The sequence below is a fragment of the Neomonachus schauinslandi genome, chromosome 6, assembly GCF_002201575.2.
Source record: "Neomonachus schauinslandi chromosome 6, ASM220157v2, whole genome shotgun sequence".
Lineage (NCBI taxonomy): Eukaryota > Metazoa > Chordata > Mammalia > Carnivora > Phocidae > Neomonachus > Neomonachus schauinslandi.
Window position 1 is genome coordinate 124,093,285 of NC_058408.1, and position 15,831 is coordinate 124,109,115.

Consider the following 15,831-nt stretch of genomic DNA (forward strand, 5'->3'; position numbering starts at 1 on the left):
AAAAAAAAAAAAAAAAAAAAAAAAAGGCATGTCATATTCGTGAAACACTCCAAGATGACATGCCTCCCAAAATAATTTTAAGATAATCTCTGCAAAAATACCAGTAGTTTTATTTTGGGGGGAACTAGATAAGCTTACTCTAAAGTTAAAGTGCAAAAAATAACACATAATTAGGCAAATTCTGAAAAAGAGTAATGGGGGCAGGAGGGAAAGTGGACCCTCCAGATATTTAAAAATTGTTATAAAGTCACAATAACTAAATTAGTGTGTACTTTTGTGTGTATGTACTTTTGAATATACTTGAAGTTTCTAGAATAAAAGTAAAAAAAACCCCAGTATAATATGAGCTCATATTTAAACAAAGAAATCAATGGTATAGAAATAGAATAGAAAGTCAAGAAAGAGATACAAATACATATGAGAATTCTCTTCAATCCTATTTCAATTAATAGGAAAAACATAGACTATTCAATGAACGGTGCTGGAATGATGGGGTAAATATCTGGAAAAAAAATCTTGGCTCTAAATCATTCATCAAAGTAAGCTTTTCAAATGGATTAAAAAGATATGAGAAAATTCCTAAGTATAACATAAAACTCAAAAGCCATAAAAAAAAGTGGTTAAAATCAGTTACATTAAAAAAAGTACATTTTCTGCAGGGAAAAAACAAACAAAAATACATCATAAGACCAACTTGGAAAACATATTTGTGATTCTTATACCAAAGGGCTTTTTTGACAACATATAAAGAGCTCCTACAAATCAATGAGAAAAAGAGCAATAAGGAGATGAATGAATAAAGAAGATGTGGTGTATACACACACACACACACACACACAATGGAACATAACTCAGCCATCAAAAAAATGAAATCTTGCCATTTGCACTGACGTGGATGCAACTAGAGGGTATTATGCTAAGCAAAATAAGTCAATCAGAGAAAGACAGTTTTATGATTTCACTCATTTGTGAAGTTTAAGAAACAAAACAGAGGAGCATAGGGGAAGGGTGGGAAAAACAAAACAAGACGAAATCAGAGAAGGAGATAAACCGTAAGAGACTCTTAATCATAGGAAACAAACTGAGAGAAGGGACCTGGGTGGCTCAGTTAGTTAAGCATCTGCCTTCTGCTCAGGTCATGATCCCAGGGTCCTGGAATTGAGCCCCTTGTTGGGCTCCCTGCTCAGTGGGGAGTGTGCTTGTCCCTCTCCCTCTGCCCCTCTCCCCAGCTCCTGCTCTATCTCAAACAAATAAATAAAATCTCAATAAAAAAAAAAGGAAACCAACTGAGGGTTGCTGGAGGGGAGAGGGGTGGGGGGATGGGGTAACTTGGTGATGGGTATTAGGGAGGGCATGTGATATAATAACCACTGGGTGTTATATACCCAGTGAATATGAATCACTGAACTCTACCTCTGAAACTAAGAACACACTATATGTTAAGTAACGGAAATTAAATTTAATTTAAAAAAAAAGGTCAACAAGGAATTTAAAAACGAACAAAACCAAAAAATGAACAGGCATTTTACAGAAGATACCCATATTCACCATAGAAATGCAAATTAAACTATATAAAAACTTTGTTTTTAACATACTAGATTGGCAGAGATAAAAAAAACTTTGTAATACATCTATGTTTGGTGATGGTATGCAGAAATAGGCACTCTTATACATTGTAGGTGGAGTATAAATTGGCACAACCCCTTTAGGGAGGGCAATTTGACAATGTCTTTAGTAAAAATTACAAGTGTACATATGCTTTAATCCAGGGAATCTTCTCAAAATTTATCCCAAATACTTGTAAAAGTGCAAAATAATGCATGTACAAGGTTATTCATTAGTTATTTATAACAACAAATGACTTTCAACAACCAATGGCCATCAATAAGAAACCAGTTAAATAGGGGTGCTTGGGTGGCTCAGTTGGTTGAGCGTCTACCTTCGGCTCAGGTCATGATCCTGGAGTCCCAGGATTGAGCCCCACATCGGGTTCCCTGCTCAGCGGTGCGTCTGCTTCTCCCTCTGCCCCTCACCTTGCTTGTGTTCTCACTCACTCACTCTCTCTCAAATAAATAAATAAATAAATAAATAATCTTGAAAGAAAGAAAGAAACGAAACCAGTTAAATAAATTACAGTATATCCATACAATGGAATTCTCTGCAGCCACTTAGAAAAAAAATGTACAAAAGACTAAATGTGCGTGTGCATACACACTGATAATGGGATATGATCTTAAAGTAGGGCAGTGTACATAAACAGCATATATACTACTAAGTGCACAGCATTGTTTTTAATGGATGGATGGATGATCTATCGATCTAGCTATCTATCTATTTAGAAGATAAAAGGAACTAGTAATATTGGTTGTCTCCAAGGAGGGACACTGGATAGCTAGGGGACTGAGAGGATGTTTTATTTTGGAATAATTTTAGAGTTAGAGATTAGCATTGGTATATGACTATTAAACTCTAGGCTGTATTTAGATTTTACCAGTTTTTCCACTAATGTCATTTTTCTGTCTCAGGATCCAGTTAAGGATACCGCATTGCAATTAGCCACTGTGAATCCTTGGTCTCCTCTGGTCTGTGAAAGTTTCTCAGTCTTGTTTTTTATTACCTTGATATCCCAAAGAAGTACTTTATAGAATGTCCCTCAATTTGGGTGTGTTGGATGTTTTCCTTATGTTTAGACTAGAGACATGGGTTTTGAGAAGAATAACACAGAGGTGAAGTGCCCTTCTCATCTTATCATATCATACCATACCAGGGGTACAAGATATCAATAGGACTTACTTATTATTGGTGATTTTTACTCTGATTACTTGGTCAAGGTAGTGTCATCCGGGTCTCTGCACTATATTATTATTTTTCCTTTCCCATACTCTCTTCTTTGGAAGGGAGTCACTCAGCCCCACTTACACTCAAGGGGGAAGAAGTTAAGCTCCACTTCCTAAAAAGAGGAGTATCTATATACCTACCTATATTATGTGGAATTATTCTGTAAGGAAGACTCATTTCTTCTCCCCATTTATTTATTCAGTCATTTATTTTACATCAGAATAGATTCATGTATATTTATTTTACACTTCAGGTTATAATCCAATACGAGGTTATTTTGCTGTTCAAATTGTTCTATCTTTGGCCATGGGGAGTTTTTTTAGGTTGTCTCTTGTCCCATCCTTTTATTATTTTTATAAAGTTTTATTGGAACACAGCCAGCCCATTATTGTTTGTTTGCTTTTTAAGTAATCTCTGCACCTAGTGTGGGGCTTGAACTCACGACCCCGAGATCAAGAGTCACATGCTCTACCAATTGAGCCAGCCAGGCACCCCATCATTTTATTTTTTAAGTACTTTACTTTTTTAGCACTACAAAATACTACCGTCTCATCCTGTAATTTCTTTGTCCCAGCTGTAGAATTTGCCTTTTCTCCAAGAAGCCTAGGTTCCTTTTATTGGAGAATGGTATTACAAACCAAGATCTGGGTGTGACTGTGCTTGTTGCTATTGGGGTACCACTGCTCCTAGGCCTTCCTTAGCAGAGAGAGCTGGGAAATATATGTATGTATTAACCTATCTTTACATACATATCTTTCATTATTTTTCTATCCATATATATTACAGTAAACATAAAATATTAAAGTCTCCAGCTCTAGTCCAGGACCACAGGGTCCATTCTAGCCTTCCTCCTTGCTTTTTTTTTTTTCTTATTTGTAATTTGTTTCTCTGACAGTGAGAAATCTGGTTCCTATTATCTACCATTTATTAGTTTTTCAACCCTAGTATAGCTATAAATTACTTTCAGAATTGTCAATCTCTGTGAGAAACAGATTTAGAAGTAGAGTGCTGCAGCATCTGTCTTTAGACTTACAGTTTCCAGACAAAATATTGTTTTAGCGAGTCACTTAGATCAGCTCTCCCCACGCCTTTAGTGAGGACACATCATATACTAGTAATACAGTAGATTGATTTGTCACAGTCTGCATTCCACATTGAGATAGAAGGGAGACTTTTCTGTGTATCCTTTTGTACCTTTTAAATGTTGTACCATGTAAATATATTACTTATTTTTTTTAAAGATTTTATTTACTTATTCGAGAAAGAGAGAGAACATGCGAGCAAGAAAGTGAGACAGAGCATGAGCAGGGAGCCTGATGCAGGCCTGATCCCAGGACCCCAGGATCATGACCTGAGCCGAAGGCAGACGCTTAACCAACAGAGCCACCCAGGTGCCCCATATTACTTATTTTTTAAAATACACTTTTTAAAAAATATTTTATTTATTTATCTAATTGACAGAGAGAGAGACAGGCAGCATGAGAGGGAACACAAGCAGGGGGAGTGGGAGAGGGAGAAGCAGGCTTCCCACTGAGCAGGGAGCCCGATGCGGGGCTCGATCCCAGGACCCTAGGATCATGACCTGAGCCGAAGGCAGTCGCTTAACCAACTAAGCCACCCAGGTGCCCCTAAAATACATTTTTGAAAAAGATTTTATTTATTTATTTGACAGAGAGAGACAGTGAGAGAGGGAACACAAGCAGGGGGAGTGGGAGAGGGAGAAGAAGGCTTCCGGCCAAGCAGGGAGCCCAATGCAGGCTCAATGCCAGACCCTGGGATCATGACCTGAGCTGAAAGTAGACACTTAACGACTGAGCCACTCAGGCACCTCAAAATACATTTTTTTCTTAAGTAGGCTCCATGCCCAGTGTGGAGCCCAATGTGGGGCTTGAACTCACGACCCTGAGATCAAGACATGAGTTGAGATCAAGAGTCAGACGCTTAACCGACTGAGCTACCCAGGCACCCGTTTAAAATACATTTTTAACAGGACAACAGTAATTCACATAGATCTATCAGGACCATCTTGGGATATATTCTCAAGGAAGAAACAGAGAGTAAAAGGTTAGCAATCTTCCTAAGGGCTTGACTAACATAGAGGAGTTCTAGCTCAATAAGGTGTGGCAATCAGGGAACTACTTCCAGCAGCCTGTTGTGGGTCCCCAACCCACCTAAATCTAAATGCTAGACCTAATATGTTAGCTCTCACCAACACGAGACGTTGGCTAGAGTGAAAGAGGCTTGAGAAAACTCCTAAACTTCCTGTTGTCCTTAAGTCTGTGGTCTCAGAACAAAGCTGTGAGCAGAACTGGGTAGAGGCTCACGCTGGTACTAGAGTAAGTCCAAATCGACTGAGAAAAGGAGTGCTCTAGTCAGGATTCATAGCTAGTGACTGGCACCAATTTAGACATCAGGCACTCTTAGCCCTGCTCGTGCCAGGGTGTGGAAGGCCCAGCTGCTGCCCCTGCTCCTGAGAAAGAGCCAAGGGAAAAAATGTGCAGGCTGTAGGGTGGGGGAAGGGAAAACAGCCAGACTAACAGGACAAACCAAGGAACTGACAGTGTTGGGCTCTGTACCCAATTCCTTAATGGCAACACTGAAGTGAACGGAGATACTTATTTCTGGGTTATACACTATAAAAGAGTATTGCACAATTTGGGAAGGTGGAAAAGCGTGCCTTTTTGGAACCTCTTGGCCAAAGCCCAGGAAACTCTGCTGAAAACCCTATCTAAACACTAAATTTCTGGGGCGCCTGGGTGGCTCAGTTGTTAAGCGTCTGCCTTCGGCTCGGGTCATGATCCCACGGTCCTGGGATCAGGCCCCGCATCGGGCTCCCTGCTCAGCAGGGAGCCTGCATCTCCCTCTGTGCTCTCTCTCTCTGACAAATAAATAAATAAAATCTTAAAAAAAAAAGTCATATAATTTACATACAGTGAAATGCACAGATATTAACAGTACAACTTGATGAGTTTTAGCAAATGTATACCCTGGATAATCAACACCCCAATCAAGATGTTAACTATTTTCATTGCTGGACAAAGTTACTAGTCAATTCCCTCTCCTACAGGTTGACTCAAATTTGATAAATAAAAAAGACTTCTTCACCATGAAGCATATAGTATTATGAAATGGCTGCTTCATAATTACAAATAAACACCCATTTGCATGTGATTCCTTGAATCCCTGTATATGGGTGAACCCTCCTGGCAGAGCCTTTTTGGTCTGCATACTTTTCACAAGGATCCTATCTTGAATTAATGCAGCTCAAACATAAAAGACAAAGTGAAGTATAAAAGTAATACAAAATTAGAAAAAAATGAAGACACGTTATTTATATTAGCTGTATAGCTGTCACACAATAATAAATGAGAGAAAGAAAGTGGTGAGTATGGTGACAAAAAAAACTAGTATTTTGAGGATGTTTTCACAAAGGTAACTAAATCCAACATTTTATTATAGTTCTGTTGAATCTACCTCAGAAATGTTTTATTCTTTTTTTTGTTTTGTTTTTTGTTTTTTTTTTAAGATTTTATTTATTTATTTGAGACAGAATGAGAGAGAGAGAGCACATGAGAGGGGGGAGGGTCAGAGGGAGAAGCAGGCACCCTGCCGAGCAGGGAGCCCGATGCGGGACTCGATCCAGGGACTCCAGGATCATGACCTGAGCCGAAAGCAGTCGCTTAACCAACTTAGCCACCCAGGCGCCCCTGTTTTATTCTTTTTTTTAAAGATTTATTTATTTGAGAGAGAGCACGCATGTGTGTGTGCAGGGGGGAGGGGCAAAGGGAGAGGGAAAGAGAGTCTCAAGCAGACTCTGCACTGAGCACAGAGCTCAAGGTGGGACTCAATCTCACGACCTGAGATCAGGACCTTGAGCCGAAAGGGAGTCAGACACTTAACCGACTGCACCACCCAGGTGCCTCAGAAATGTCTTTTAAATGACTCTTCCTTTTCATCCCTATAACCAGACTATATAGCAAGAGTCCTCTGCTTTTTGGTGTGCTAAAAAAATGTTCTGGAATTTTTAGATAGTGGTGATGGTTGTGGAACATCATGAATGTTAAAAGCCAATTAACTGTACACTTAAAATGGTTAAAGTGAATTTTTCCTCAGTTTTTTAAAAAGGCCTTTTAATTCATCCACATTCTATCTAGAATTACCTCCCTAAAATACACAAGTACTTCTCTGCCCACCAATCTCCTTTTGCTCCTTACTGCCTAAGACCTGACTCCTTGGCTTGATGTCCTTACAATTTAGCCCCCAAATCACCTCTAGCCTCACCTTTCATCATGACTCCTATCATTCAGTCAAGTCCCAACATATCAAGCTCTTCCATATTGTTACTCCTGTAAATGTTCGCTTGGTTTGAAATGCCTCCTTCCTGCCCTTGTCAAAATTCAATTCTTCAAGACCCAGCTCAAATGTCAACTCTTTTGTGAAGCCCTCCTTGATTCCCAAAATCAAATTACCCCCTTCTGTGTTTCTCCCTAATTCTTTAACAAAATCGTCATGTGTACTTGTTTTTATTTATTCATTCAACATTTACTAAGCACCTGTTATAAATCAGGTACTGGGTTAGGCCTGGAGACAGAAATATAGACAGGGAGCTCTAAGGAGCCCTGTCGGGGCAGAAAGACATTTAAAACAATCACAGCGTTAACAAGCTCAGTGTTACCATAGTGATATAAACAGAGACTTAGTTAGCATAAGAAAGGAGTAAAATTCCTGGGTTATGAACCATCCATCACTAACTTTAAGTGATTCATTCTCTTAACACTGTAAGTTCTCCCAAACAATAAATACCTGAATATCTGGAAGTACTGTTAATTATGCACTTGGGACTCCTGGGATAAAAGAAGCTAGTAAGTAGTTAATTTTCCTAAAGGTAGTCTCACTGGCATTAAGGAAAAACAAGCGTTAAGTTCCTTTCCCTACATAAGTAGACCTAAGTTTTTCCAGCGTGTCCAAGATATACTCTCTAAAAATGGACCTACCAGCACCTCCTAACTACCCACACTTCCCTCAGCAGGGCACCAGTTCATGTGGAACACTGAGGAGTCATCAAAGAAGTATTTATATGAGACTGGCAGAATGCACAATCAGACCTCTGTCTGACCGAGTTGCAGCCTCTTGAGAATCTGGAGGAGCAGCCAATGGAGGAAGGGCAAAGGACGTGAAGGAGCAGGAAAGAGAAAAATCCCAAACAGGACTCCGTTCTAATCAAGCTTTCAAAATGCCTTTTCTGCTGAGGATGCTACAGACATTTCACAGAACTGTTTTATCGTTGTTTAACAATCTTACGGTTTCAGGAACAGTGGTTCCCACTAAAGTGGGAAAATACAATAAAGACCAAAACGAAGGAAACCCCAAAAAACTGAAAGGAAGAAAATTTATATCCCTCAACATGCCCAAACCTCACACTCTTCAAAATCAGTTCCTTCCCAACCTCCATTTTTGGACAAAGAAACTTCTCTTTTGCTCATCCTCAGTCTCAAAAGCTTGGGGTCATCTTGGAGTCCTCCTTCTCCTTCAAGCCCTGTAACTAGTTAGGCCTCAAATTCCACAGATTCTTCCTTTAACATCTCTCATTCCATTCACTTACATAGTTTTTTACTGTATACTTACTTATGCTAGTCTCCAGGAGACTCGGGTGGTAGGCATAGGATAGGATGTGGAGAGAGATACCGAAATAGCTACAACATAAGTCTTCTAATAAGTGAGGGGTTATGAACAAGTCTGCCTAATAAGTGCTAATAAATGAGTGGTTGAGAAATAAATACCACAAAGATTTTGAAGTGGGAGATGATGTCTGGCTGGAGTAATCAGGAAACACTTGGGGGGCAGGCAGTGAGCACTCAAGCTGGGCCTTGAATCTGAGGTCTAACTTTGACGAGATGGAGCTAGTGAAAGGAATTGGGAAGGAAAGCACTCAGGGAATAGCAAATCCAGGCAGCCGCCTGCCACTAAAGGTCCAGGAGGGGACTGGTAAGAATAAGGGCTGGGCCAGGTAGTGGCAACCTTTGAATGCTAGGATGAAAAGTCTTTAACCCTGGGGCGCCTGGATGGCTCAGTCAGTTAAGCGTCTCTTTGTTTTGGCTCAGGTCATGATCTCGGGGTCCTGGGATCGGGGCTCCGTGCTCAGTGCAGAGTCTGTTTGTCTCTCTCCCTCTGCCCCTCCCCCTACTCTCTCTCTCTGGAATAAATAAAATCTTTTTTTTTTTGATAATTTATTTATTTATTTGACAGAGAGATAGAGCCAGAGAGCACAAGTGGGGGGAGAAGGGGAATGGCAGAGGAAGAAGCAGGCACCCCTAAATAAAATCTTAAAAAAAAAGGGAGCACCTGGGTGGCTCAGTTGTTCAAGCATCTGCCTTCAGCCCAAGTCATGATCCCAGAGTCCTAGGATCCGGCCGCATCAGGCTCCCTGCTCAGCGGGAAACCTGTTTCTCCTTCCCCCTCAGCCTGCCACTCCACCTGCTTCTGCGCACTCTCTGTCAAATAAAATTTTTTTTTTTAAAGATTTTATTTATTTATTTGAGAGAGAGAGAGAGAATGAGAGACAGAGAGCATGAGAGGGAGGAGGGTCAGAGGGAGAAGCAGACTCCCTGCCAAGCAGGGAGCCCGATGCGGGACTCGATCCCGGGACTCCAGGATCATGACCTGAGTCGAAGGCAGTCGCTTAACCAACTGAGCCACCCAGGCGCCCTCAAATAAAATTTTTTTAAAAACTTTAACCCTTAGCCTACCGGGTCATTTCTCTTCCGTCATTTGTACCTTTACATCTGACACCTACTTTCTTCAGGAACTCCAATACAAAGGTACAAAACAAAGTTGGTCATAGCTGCCTGTGATTACAGGGTGTTCCTTCTGCATTTATAATTTGTAGGACAGGCTGCTGCTGTGAGTGGCTGAATAGAAAGCTGGTCCCTTTAGCGCTAACAGAACTAGACTCAGCCTGGATTAGAAAGCACATCTTATTCTGGGAATGCTTCAAAATTCCGTCAGCCTTCAAAATCTTAACTAGGGCTGTCATCTCAGATTGAGAATATCAATTTAATCCTTCTCAAATTCGCTTTCATTATATGACTCCCTTGCTCAAGGATCTATAATATTTCTATTACCTACAATAGGTCATTCAAATCCCTCTGCCTGGAATCCAAGGTTATGCATAATCCAACCCCACCAAACCTTTTCAACTTTATGTTACTACCAACCCCCTTTCCTAGTCAGGAGGGCTAAATTACAACAGGGCTAGTGTTACAGTCTTAGTTGAGCTGAGTTAAATTTAAACTAGACAATAGTTTAGGCCATTTTTTTCAGGCATAAAAAATATAAATTTTACAAAGGTATTTATAAGAACTTGGCCGTCCTTATCCATGCTATCTTCTCGTGTGTTTTGAATTTGAAAAATCCAAAATTACTGTGTTCATAATGTATAAATGTGAAAGAATAGTTACAAATGGCACTGCTGTAACAGCAGGGGGTAGGCATATGCATTTTTCAAAATCAGTGAACATTACACTTAAGATTGTACACTTCATTGAATATAAATTGTACACCAAAATAAACTATAAACAAACGCTAGTTAATAATATGCCTACCAAAGTATTTAGGAGGATGTGTACTGATATCTGCAATTTAAATAGATGGAAAGATACCCCATAAAGCAAGTTATATTAAAATGTTAATGAAAAAAATAAGTAAATAAAATGTTAATGGTAGTTTAGGTGGTGTGTGCGGGTGTGCCTGTTACGAAATTCTCTGCTGTATGTTTGAAATTTTTCATAATAAAACATTGGGGAAAATGGCATTGATAACATACTATACTTTATAAAGCTGTAAGAAGTTAAAATTTGGAGGAATGACAGCAACAGGCTTTTGCTCTTTGATGCTTCCTTGCCACCTTGCACATACCCCATATAGCCCCTTTTAAAAAGGTGTGGTAATACTATCTGTTTGCATGGTTGTCTTTCCCACCACAGTATAAGTTCCTGGTGGGCACAGATCTAGCCTAATCTGTATTTATATTTTCATTGCTTTGTATCCTGTTTGGAGAATAACATGTGTTCAATAATGGTGGGATGACTGAATGAAAGCAGAACTGCTAAGGACCAAAGTATTATACTTTCTCACAGATTCACCTTATCCATTTCTCACATATTCTAAAATATGTTAGGGGCACCTAGGTGGCTCAGTCGTTAAGCGTCTGCCTTCTGCTCAGGTCATGATCCCAGGGTCCTGGGATGAGCAACCATATCGGGCTCCCTGCTCAGCGGGAAGCCTGTTTCTCCCTCTCCCACTCCCCCTGCTTGTGTTCCCTCTCTCGCTGTGTGTCTCTCTCGGTCAAATAAACAAATAAAATTAAAAATAAATAAATAAATAAAATATGTTCAATTTTCAAGAGAAATGTCTTTTACTTTTTCCCAAGCACGCAAAATATCCAAAAATAGACAAAGCTCATTTGTATTGACGAGGTAATTTGGTATTCTATTAAGTCTGAAGGCCTCCTAACACCCAACTTTTTAGATTTTTTTTTTCCCTAAAAGAGTGAAGTCTCTGACTCCTAAGGAAATCTGGAATTTGTTTTATTCAAATTTTGATTAAGCTGATCTTAGATAAGAGATCCCTGAACTGGTCAAAAGCAGGAAACTGGAGATCTGGGGAAAAGATAAAAACAAACACCACATAAAAAGGTCATGAAGCAAATTAATTAAGAACTTAACCAAGAAACGGAGATAAAGTCTTAAGGAGCATACCGGAACGTCTCAAACTACCCCCCCCCGCCCCCCGCCCCGGCTTCTCCCCTCCTCTCTCCTATGACAGCCAGTCAGAGATCGCGCCGCTCGGCCACTCCCAACATGCCACGCGACTAGAGCTGAGGCCGCCGAAGATGCTGCTTCTCACGTCAACCTCCGCCAAACAACGTGGTTTAGCGGCGGGAGTACCAGATTTTGGACTGGAGGACCTGGGTCTGAGCCCCAGCTAACCCCCTCTGCCTGATGTGCGAGTCTCTTGCCCTCTCCGGGCTTCAGTTTCCTCATCTGTGACTCGGTAATGATTCTCTAACCCCAGCTGGAGCACAGAGTGACTATCTACTAAGATGAGGGGCATAAAGGCGCTTTAAGGAAGATGCAAGCGACTCTCAATTTGTTACGGCTCTTAAGCACGCAGTGCTCACAACCAGCCCCAGACCAATCTCTCAAAGTCACCGCTGTCCCTCACTCCCTTCCCGCCCGGCGGCTCTACTGAGGCCGCTCCCTCTTGTCGACCCCATGCGGAAGCCGCGCGGCGCCGTCTGCCGTACCTGCAGCCACTTGGTCAGCGGGGCCCTCCTGCTGACCCATGACGAAGTCGTGCACGAGGCCCCACAGTGCGCCCGTAGGCGCCACCGCCTCCAGAGCGGCGGCGGCGGCCATGACGCGAACCAGAGACCGTGGGAGGGGAAGTGGGTGGTGGCACGGGACGGGCCTCTAAGCGCACGCGCCTCCTGAGCCAATTGCCTGGCGAAGGTTAAAGAGGCGGGGCGCTCCCTGGATCACGTGCCTGCCGGCTCCTGGGAGGGATGGGACGGTCCCTTCCTGAGGGGCGGGGCTTGGAGTCGGGGCGGTGGCGCGGGCAAGGAAGGCGGCTGCGAAGCACGCAGCCGGGGGCCATTGAGGGCGAATAATTCCCGGCCCGGCTCCCGGGGAGACGGGTGGCGGGGCGGACACCTGGCTGGGTGGGGCCAAGGGGCGGTACACACCCTGGGGGAAGCCAATGAGAAAATCAGGCCCGGCCCGAGGGGGCGGTGCCGTCGGTCACATGCGCACCTGGGGCGGGCGGTGGCGGAGGCGCGGGCACCCCGAGCCGGCGGCAGGGAGCGGGGCCGGGCTGGGGCGGGGTTAGGCAGGTGAGTGACAGGCTCCGGGGGGCCGGCCCCAGCTGGGAGCCCCGGGCGAGCAGGGAGTAGCTGCGAAGGTGCCCGCCCCCTCTCTCCGCCCCTCCAGCGGAGCTGGTCTCCGGCCGGGCACCGTCGCGGCCCCCCCTGGCCCGGCCACCTGGGACTGTGCTGGGGAATCGGCCACCTCCCTCACTCCCCTCGCCCGCAAAGTTTGTGGCGAAGCCGGCGCCCGGGCAGAGCGCGCCCCCGGGGGGAGATCGAGGAGCGCCCGATGCGGGGAGGCAGGAGCCGTTGACCCGGGACGTCGCCGTCCGGGGCAGAAGCGCGGAGCAGCTGACAAGCCCGCCGCCTCCGGTGCATGGGGCCCGGCTGAAGAGCCAGCATGGGCAACTGCGTGGGGAGACAGCGCCGGGAGAGGCCGGCCGCCCCGGGACACCCCCGCAAGCGAGCAGGTAACGACGAGGAAGGGAGCAGAGCCACGGGCGCCTCGCCAGTTGTCCCCCTCCTCGCCCGAGCGCTGGACTTCCCAAGCGACCTCCCACGGCTCCTGGCGCCTGGGTTTCCCAGATGGCTGCTCCGGAGCCAGACGGGGGCCCGCTCTCCAGCCCTGGTGGCCGGGGGAGCCGAGTTGGGGCAACTGCGAGCACTGACCCGGCTGCGAGCCCAACTCGCTCCAACTGGGAAGCTCCGAGTGGGGGTGGGGGTGGGGGCAGGAAATGTTTGCAGACCGCAGTGGGGCCGGCTGAGGGGAGGGGGGCCCGGGATGGGGGCGCCGCTGGCCTGGCAGCCGGGTCGGGGTCGGAGGCTGGCCCGTCGGGGCACGGCGCGGGCGACCAGTCGTCCCCAGAACTCGGAGCTAGCGAGAACTGTCGCTCTCCCAGAGACTGCCTGTGTCATTATCGGGCTGCAGATCCTGTCTGCCGGAATCCAACTGGCAAAAGCAGCGCAGGACTCTGGGAAAGAAATATTTATTTTTCCCGCAGGGCTTTTTAGAGCCTCCCGGCTGTCTGGAGTCTAGAAAAGGTGGGGTGTGGAGTGGGAATCGCGCTCGGGTTTGTTGAGATCCTTCCCAGCCTTGGGGATGGGATCTACTCCCTGGTGATCCGCGAGGGCCGGGCAGCGCCTTCTTACTTTCTTGGTGCACTCCTATACTGGCGCTTCGCCCTGGCAAGAGGTCTGGCGTTCATTTCCCCGGGTCTTGTACTCACTTCCTTCTCTGAGGGTGTTGCAAGGACCTTCTGAGAATGATAAAAATCGTATACTTTAGAGTTGAAAGGGACCTTCAAAACTTGTCTGGAGTCTAGATAGACCTAACTCCTCCTGTCTGTGTAGAAGCCCAGATCCAGAGAGGTTGAACAACTTGCTCAAAGCCACACAGCTAGTTAGTAGTGCAGCTGGGGCTAGAGAGCAGTCTCCTCTTCCACCCAATTGCTACCCATCCCTTTATGTATGAGGAGCCACAGGCATAGTTGTTAATGAAGTGGAAACTAGTTGGAATTTCCTGTGTCCTTTGACACCGAAGGTGTGTTGCTTGGGTTGTGGAAACCGGGAAGGAAGATGAGGGGAAATGTGGGGGAAGCAGAGAAGGATGTCTGTGTGGTGGACAGGATGACTTGTGGAAGAAGAAACATGTTTTTCTGGAGGTGGAGGGACGAGGTAAATTTAACATTGACTGGCCATTCTGACTGAGCAAGGTTGATTCTCAAACCCAAGGGCTTTCTTTCTTTCATTCATTCATTTATTCAATGAATATTTATTATTTATGTGCTCAGTCCACATGATTGATTTTGTAGCATTTTTCACTGGTGACAACCCTCTCATACTTGAAACTATCCCCCCTTCCCTTCTCCAAGTTAGATTATCCTGGTTTTTTTTTTTTCTCTGATCATTGCTGCTCACTATCACATCACCTCCTAGGTGTGGACACACCCATGGTTCAGTTTGACCTTTTTTTTTTTTCCTCTCATACGCCCTCGCAGAGAAATTATACTCAGTCCCACAACTCTGTCCCCTGGGAAGACCCGTATACTGTATCTTCAACTATTACCTGTCAGACTCCACACTCGTATTAGTAAATGCCCACTGGACACGCTGATGTAGTTATCCTTAGATTCAACACTTCTAAAACCAAGCTCTTCATCTCTCCCCTCAGCCAGCTCCCCTTACTCTTCCATTCTTGCAGCTGCCTGACTTCGTACTTTGGAGATGTCTCTCTGCTGACTTTCTCTGCCTCCCAGCCAGTCAGCCACTGGGATCTGCTGGTTCTTCCTTGGGAAGTTGTACAAACCTGCCCCTTCCACTCTGCTTCACTCCCTAGTCGACTATCTCAAGTCCAACCCACCTCCCAGGCTGAAGGTAGTTCCCCACCAAAGGCAAGTTCATCTTCAGCCATTCATCCGATGCCTGCACACTGTGCCCTGCCTCCAGAAGATGTTTGTTAAATTAACCTGTTTTGAACCCTATAATTCTATGTTTAGGATTTTTTTTTATTTTTTATTTTACAGAAAGTACTTTTTAAAGTAAATTCTATACCCAGCGTGAGGCTTGAACTCATAACTGCAAGATCAATAGTTGCATGCTCTACTGACTGAGCCAGCCACGTTCCCCTGTTTAGAAATCTTTTTGCACCTCTCCACTTCTGTAAGAACTTTAACTTTCAAGGCTGTTCAATTTGGTCTAGTCCTTTTTTAAGGCGTGATTTCTTTCTCTTCCCTGAATTAAGGCCACCAGTGTTTGCTCATTGCCATTTCCCCATTCTTATCAAGAGCCTTTCTTCCTTTCAAGGTTTGCCTCAAATCCCGTATCTTTCTAGAAGCACCTCGCCTGACAATTCTAACTCCCCCCTTCTGAGAACTCCTGTAGACACATTATGCCACTTACTTAACAATTATCCACTCCATATTATTAGTCATTTCTTTGATGTTTATAGTCTTGTATCAGCAACTATCCTGCAAGCCTTGAAGACCTGGGTTCTGTCTTATCCCTGTGTGTCTGTCTCTCAAACTCGCTCATATAGCTATACACATACACACATGCTCATGTACACACACACACTCAGCACTTAACCACAATGACTTGTACAGAGGAAACACTCAATATTTGTTGATTTTAGA

The 15,831-nt window shown here is 44.3% G+C and overlaps 2 protein-coding genes across 8 annotated transcripts in view; one reads left to right on the forward strand and one right to left on the reverse strand.

Moving 5' to 3' along the window:
* MMS19 (MMS19 homolog, cytosolic iron-sulfur assembly component) overlaps positions 1-12,266 on the reverse strand; it is a 33,047-nt gene extending 20,781 nt beyond the window's left edge. For all 5 annotated transcript variants that reach the window (XM_044916572.1, XM_044916573.1, XM_021700181.1 and 2 more), the window contains exon 1: positions 12,143-12,266. In XM_044916572.1, the coding sequence (XP_044772507.1) occupies positions 12,143-12,254 (112 nt within the window). In that variant the 5' untranslated portion in view covers positions 12,255-12,266. The remainder of the gene's footprint in view (positions 1-12,142) is intronic.
* Positions 12,267-12,735: 469 nt separating this feature from the next.
* The window catches only part of UBTD1 (ubiquitin domain containing 1), a 55,338-nt gene continuing 52,242 nt past the window's right edge, over positions 12,736-15,831 (forward strand). For all 3 annotated transcript variants that reach the window (XM_021699644.2, XR_006540235.1, XR_006540234.1), the window contains exon 1: positions 12,736-13,170. In XM_021699644.2, coding sequence (XP_021555319.1) covers positions 13,101-13,170 — 70 coding nt within the window. In that variant the 5' untranslated portion in view covers positions 12,736-13,100. The remainder of the gene's footprint in view (positions 13,171-15,831) is intronic.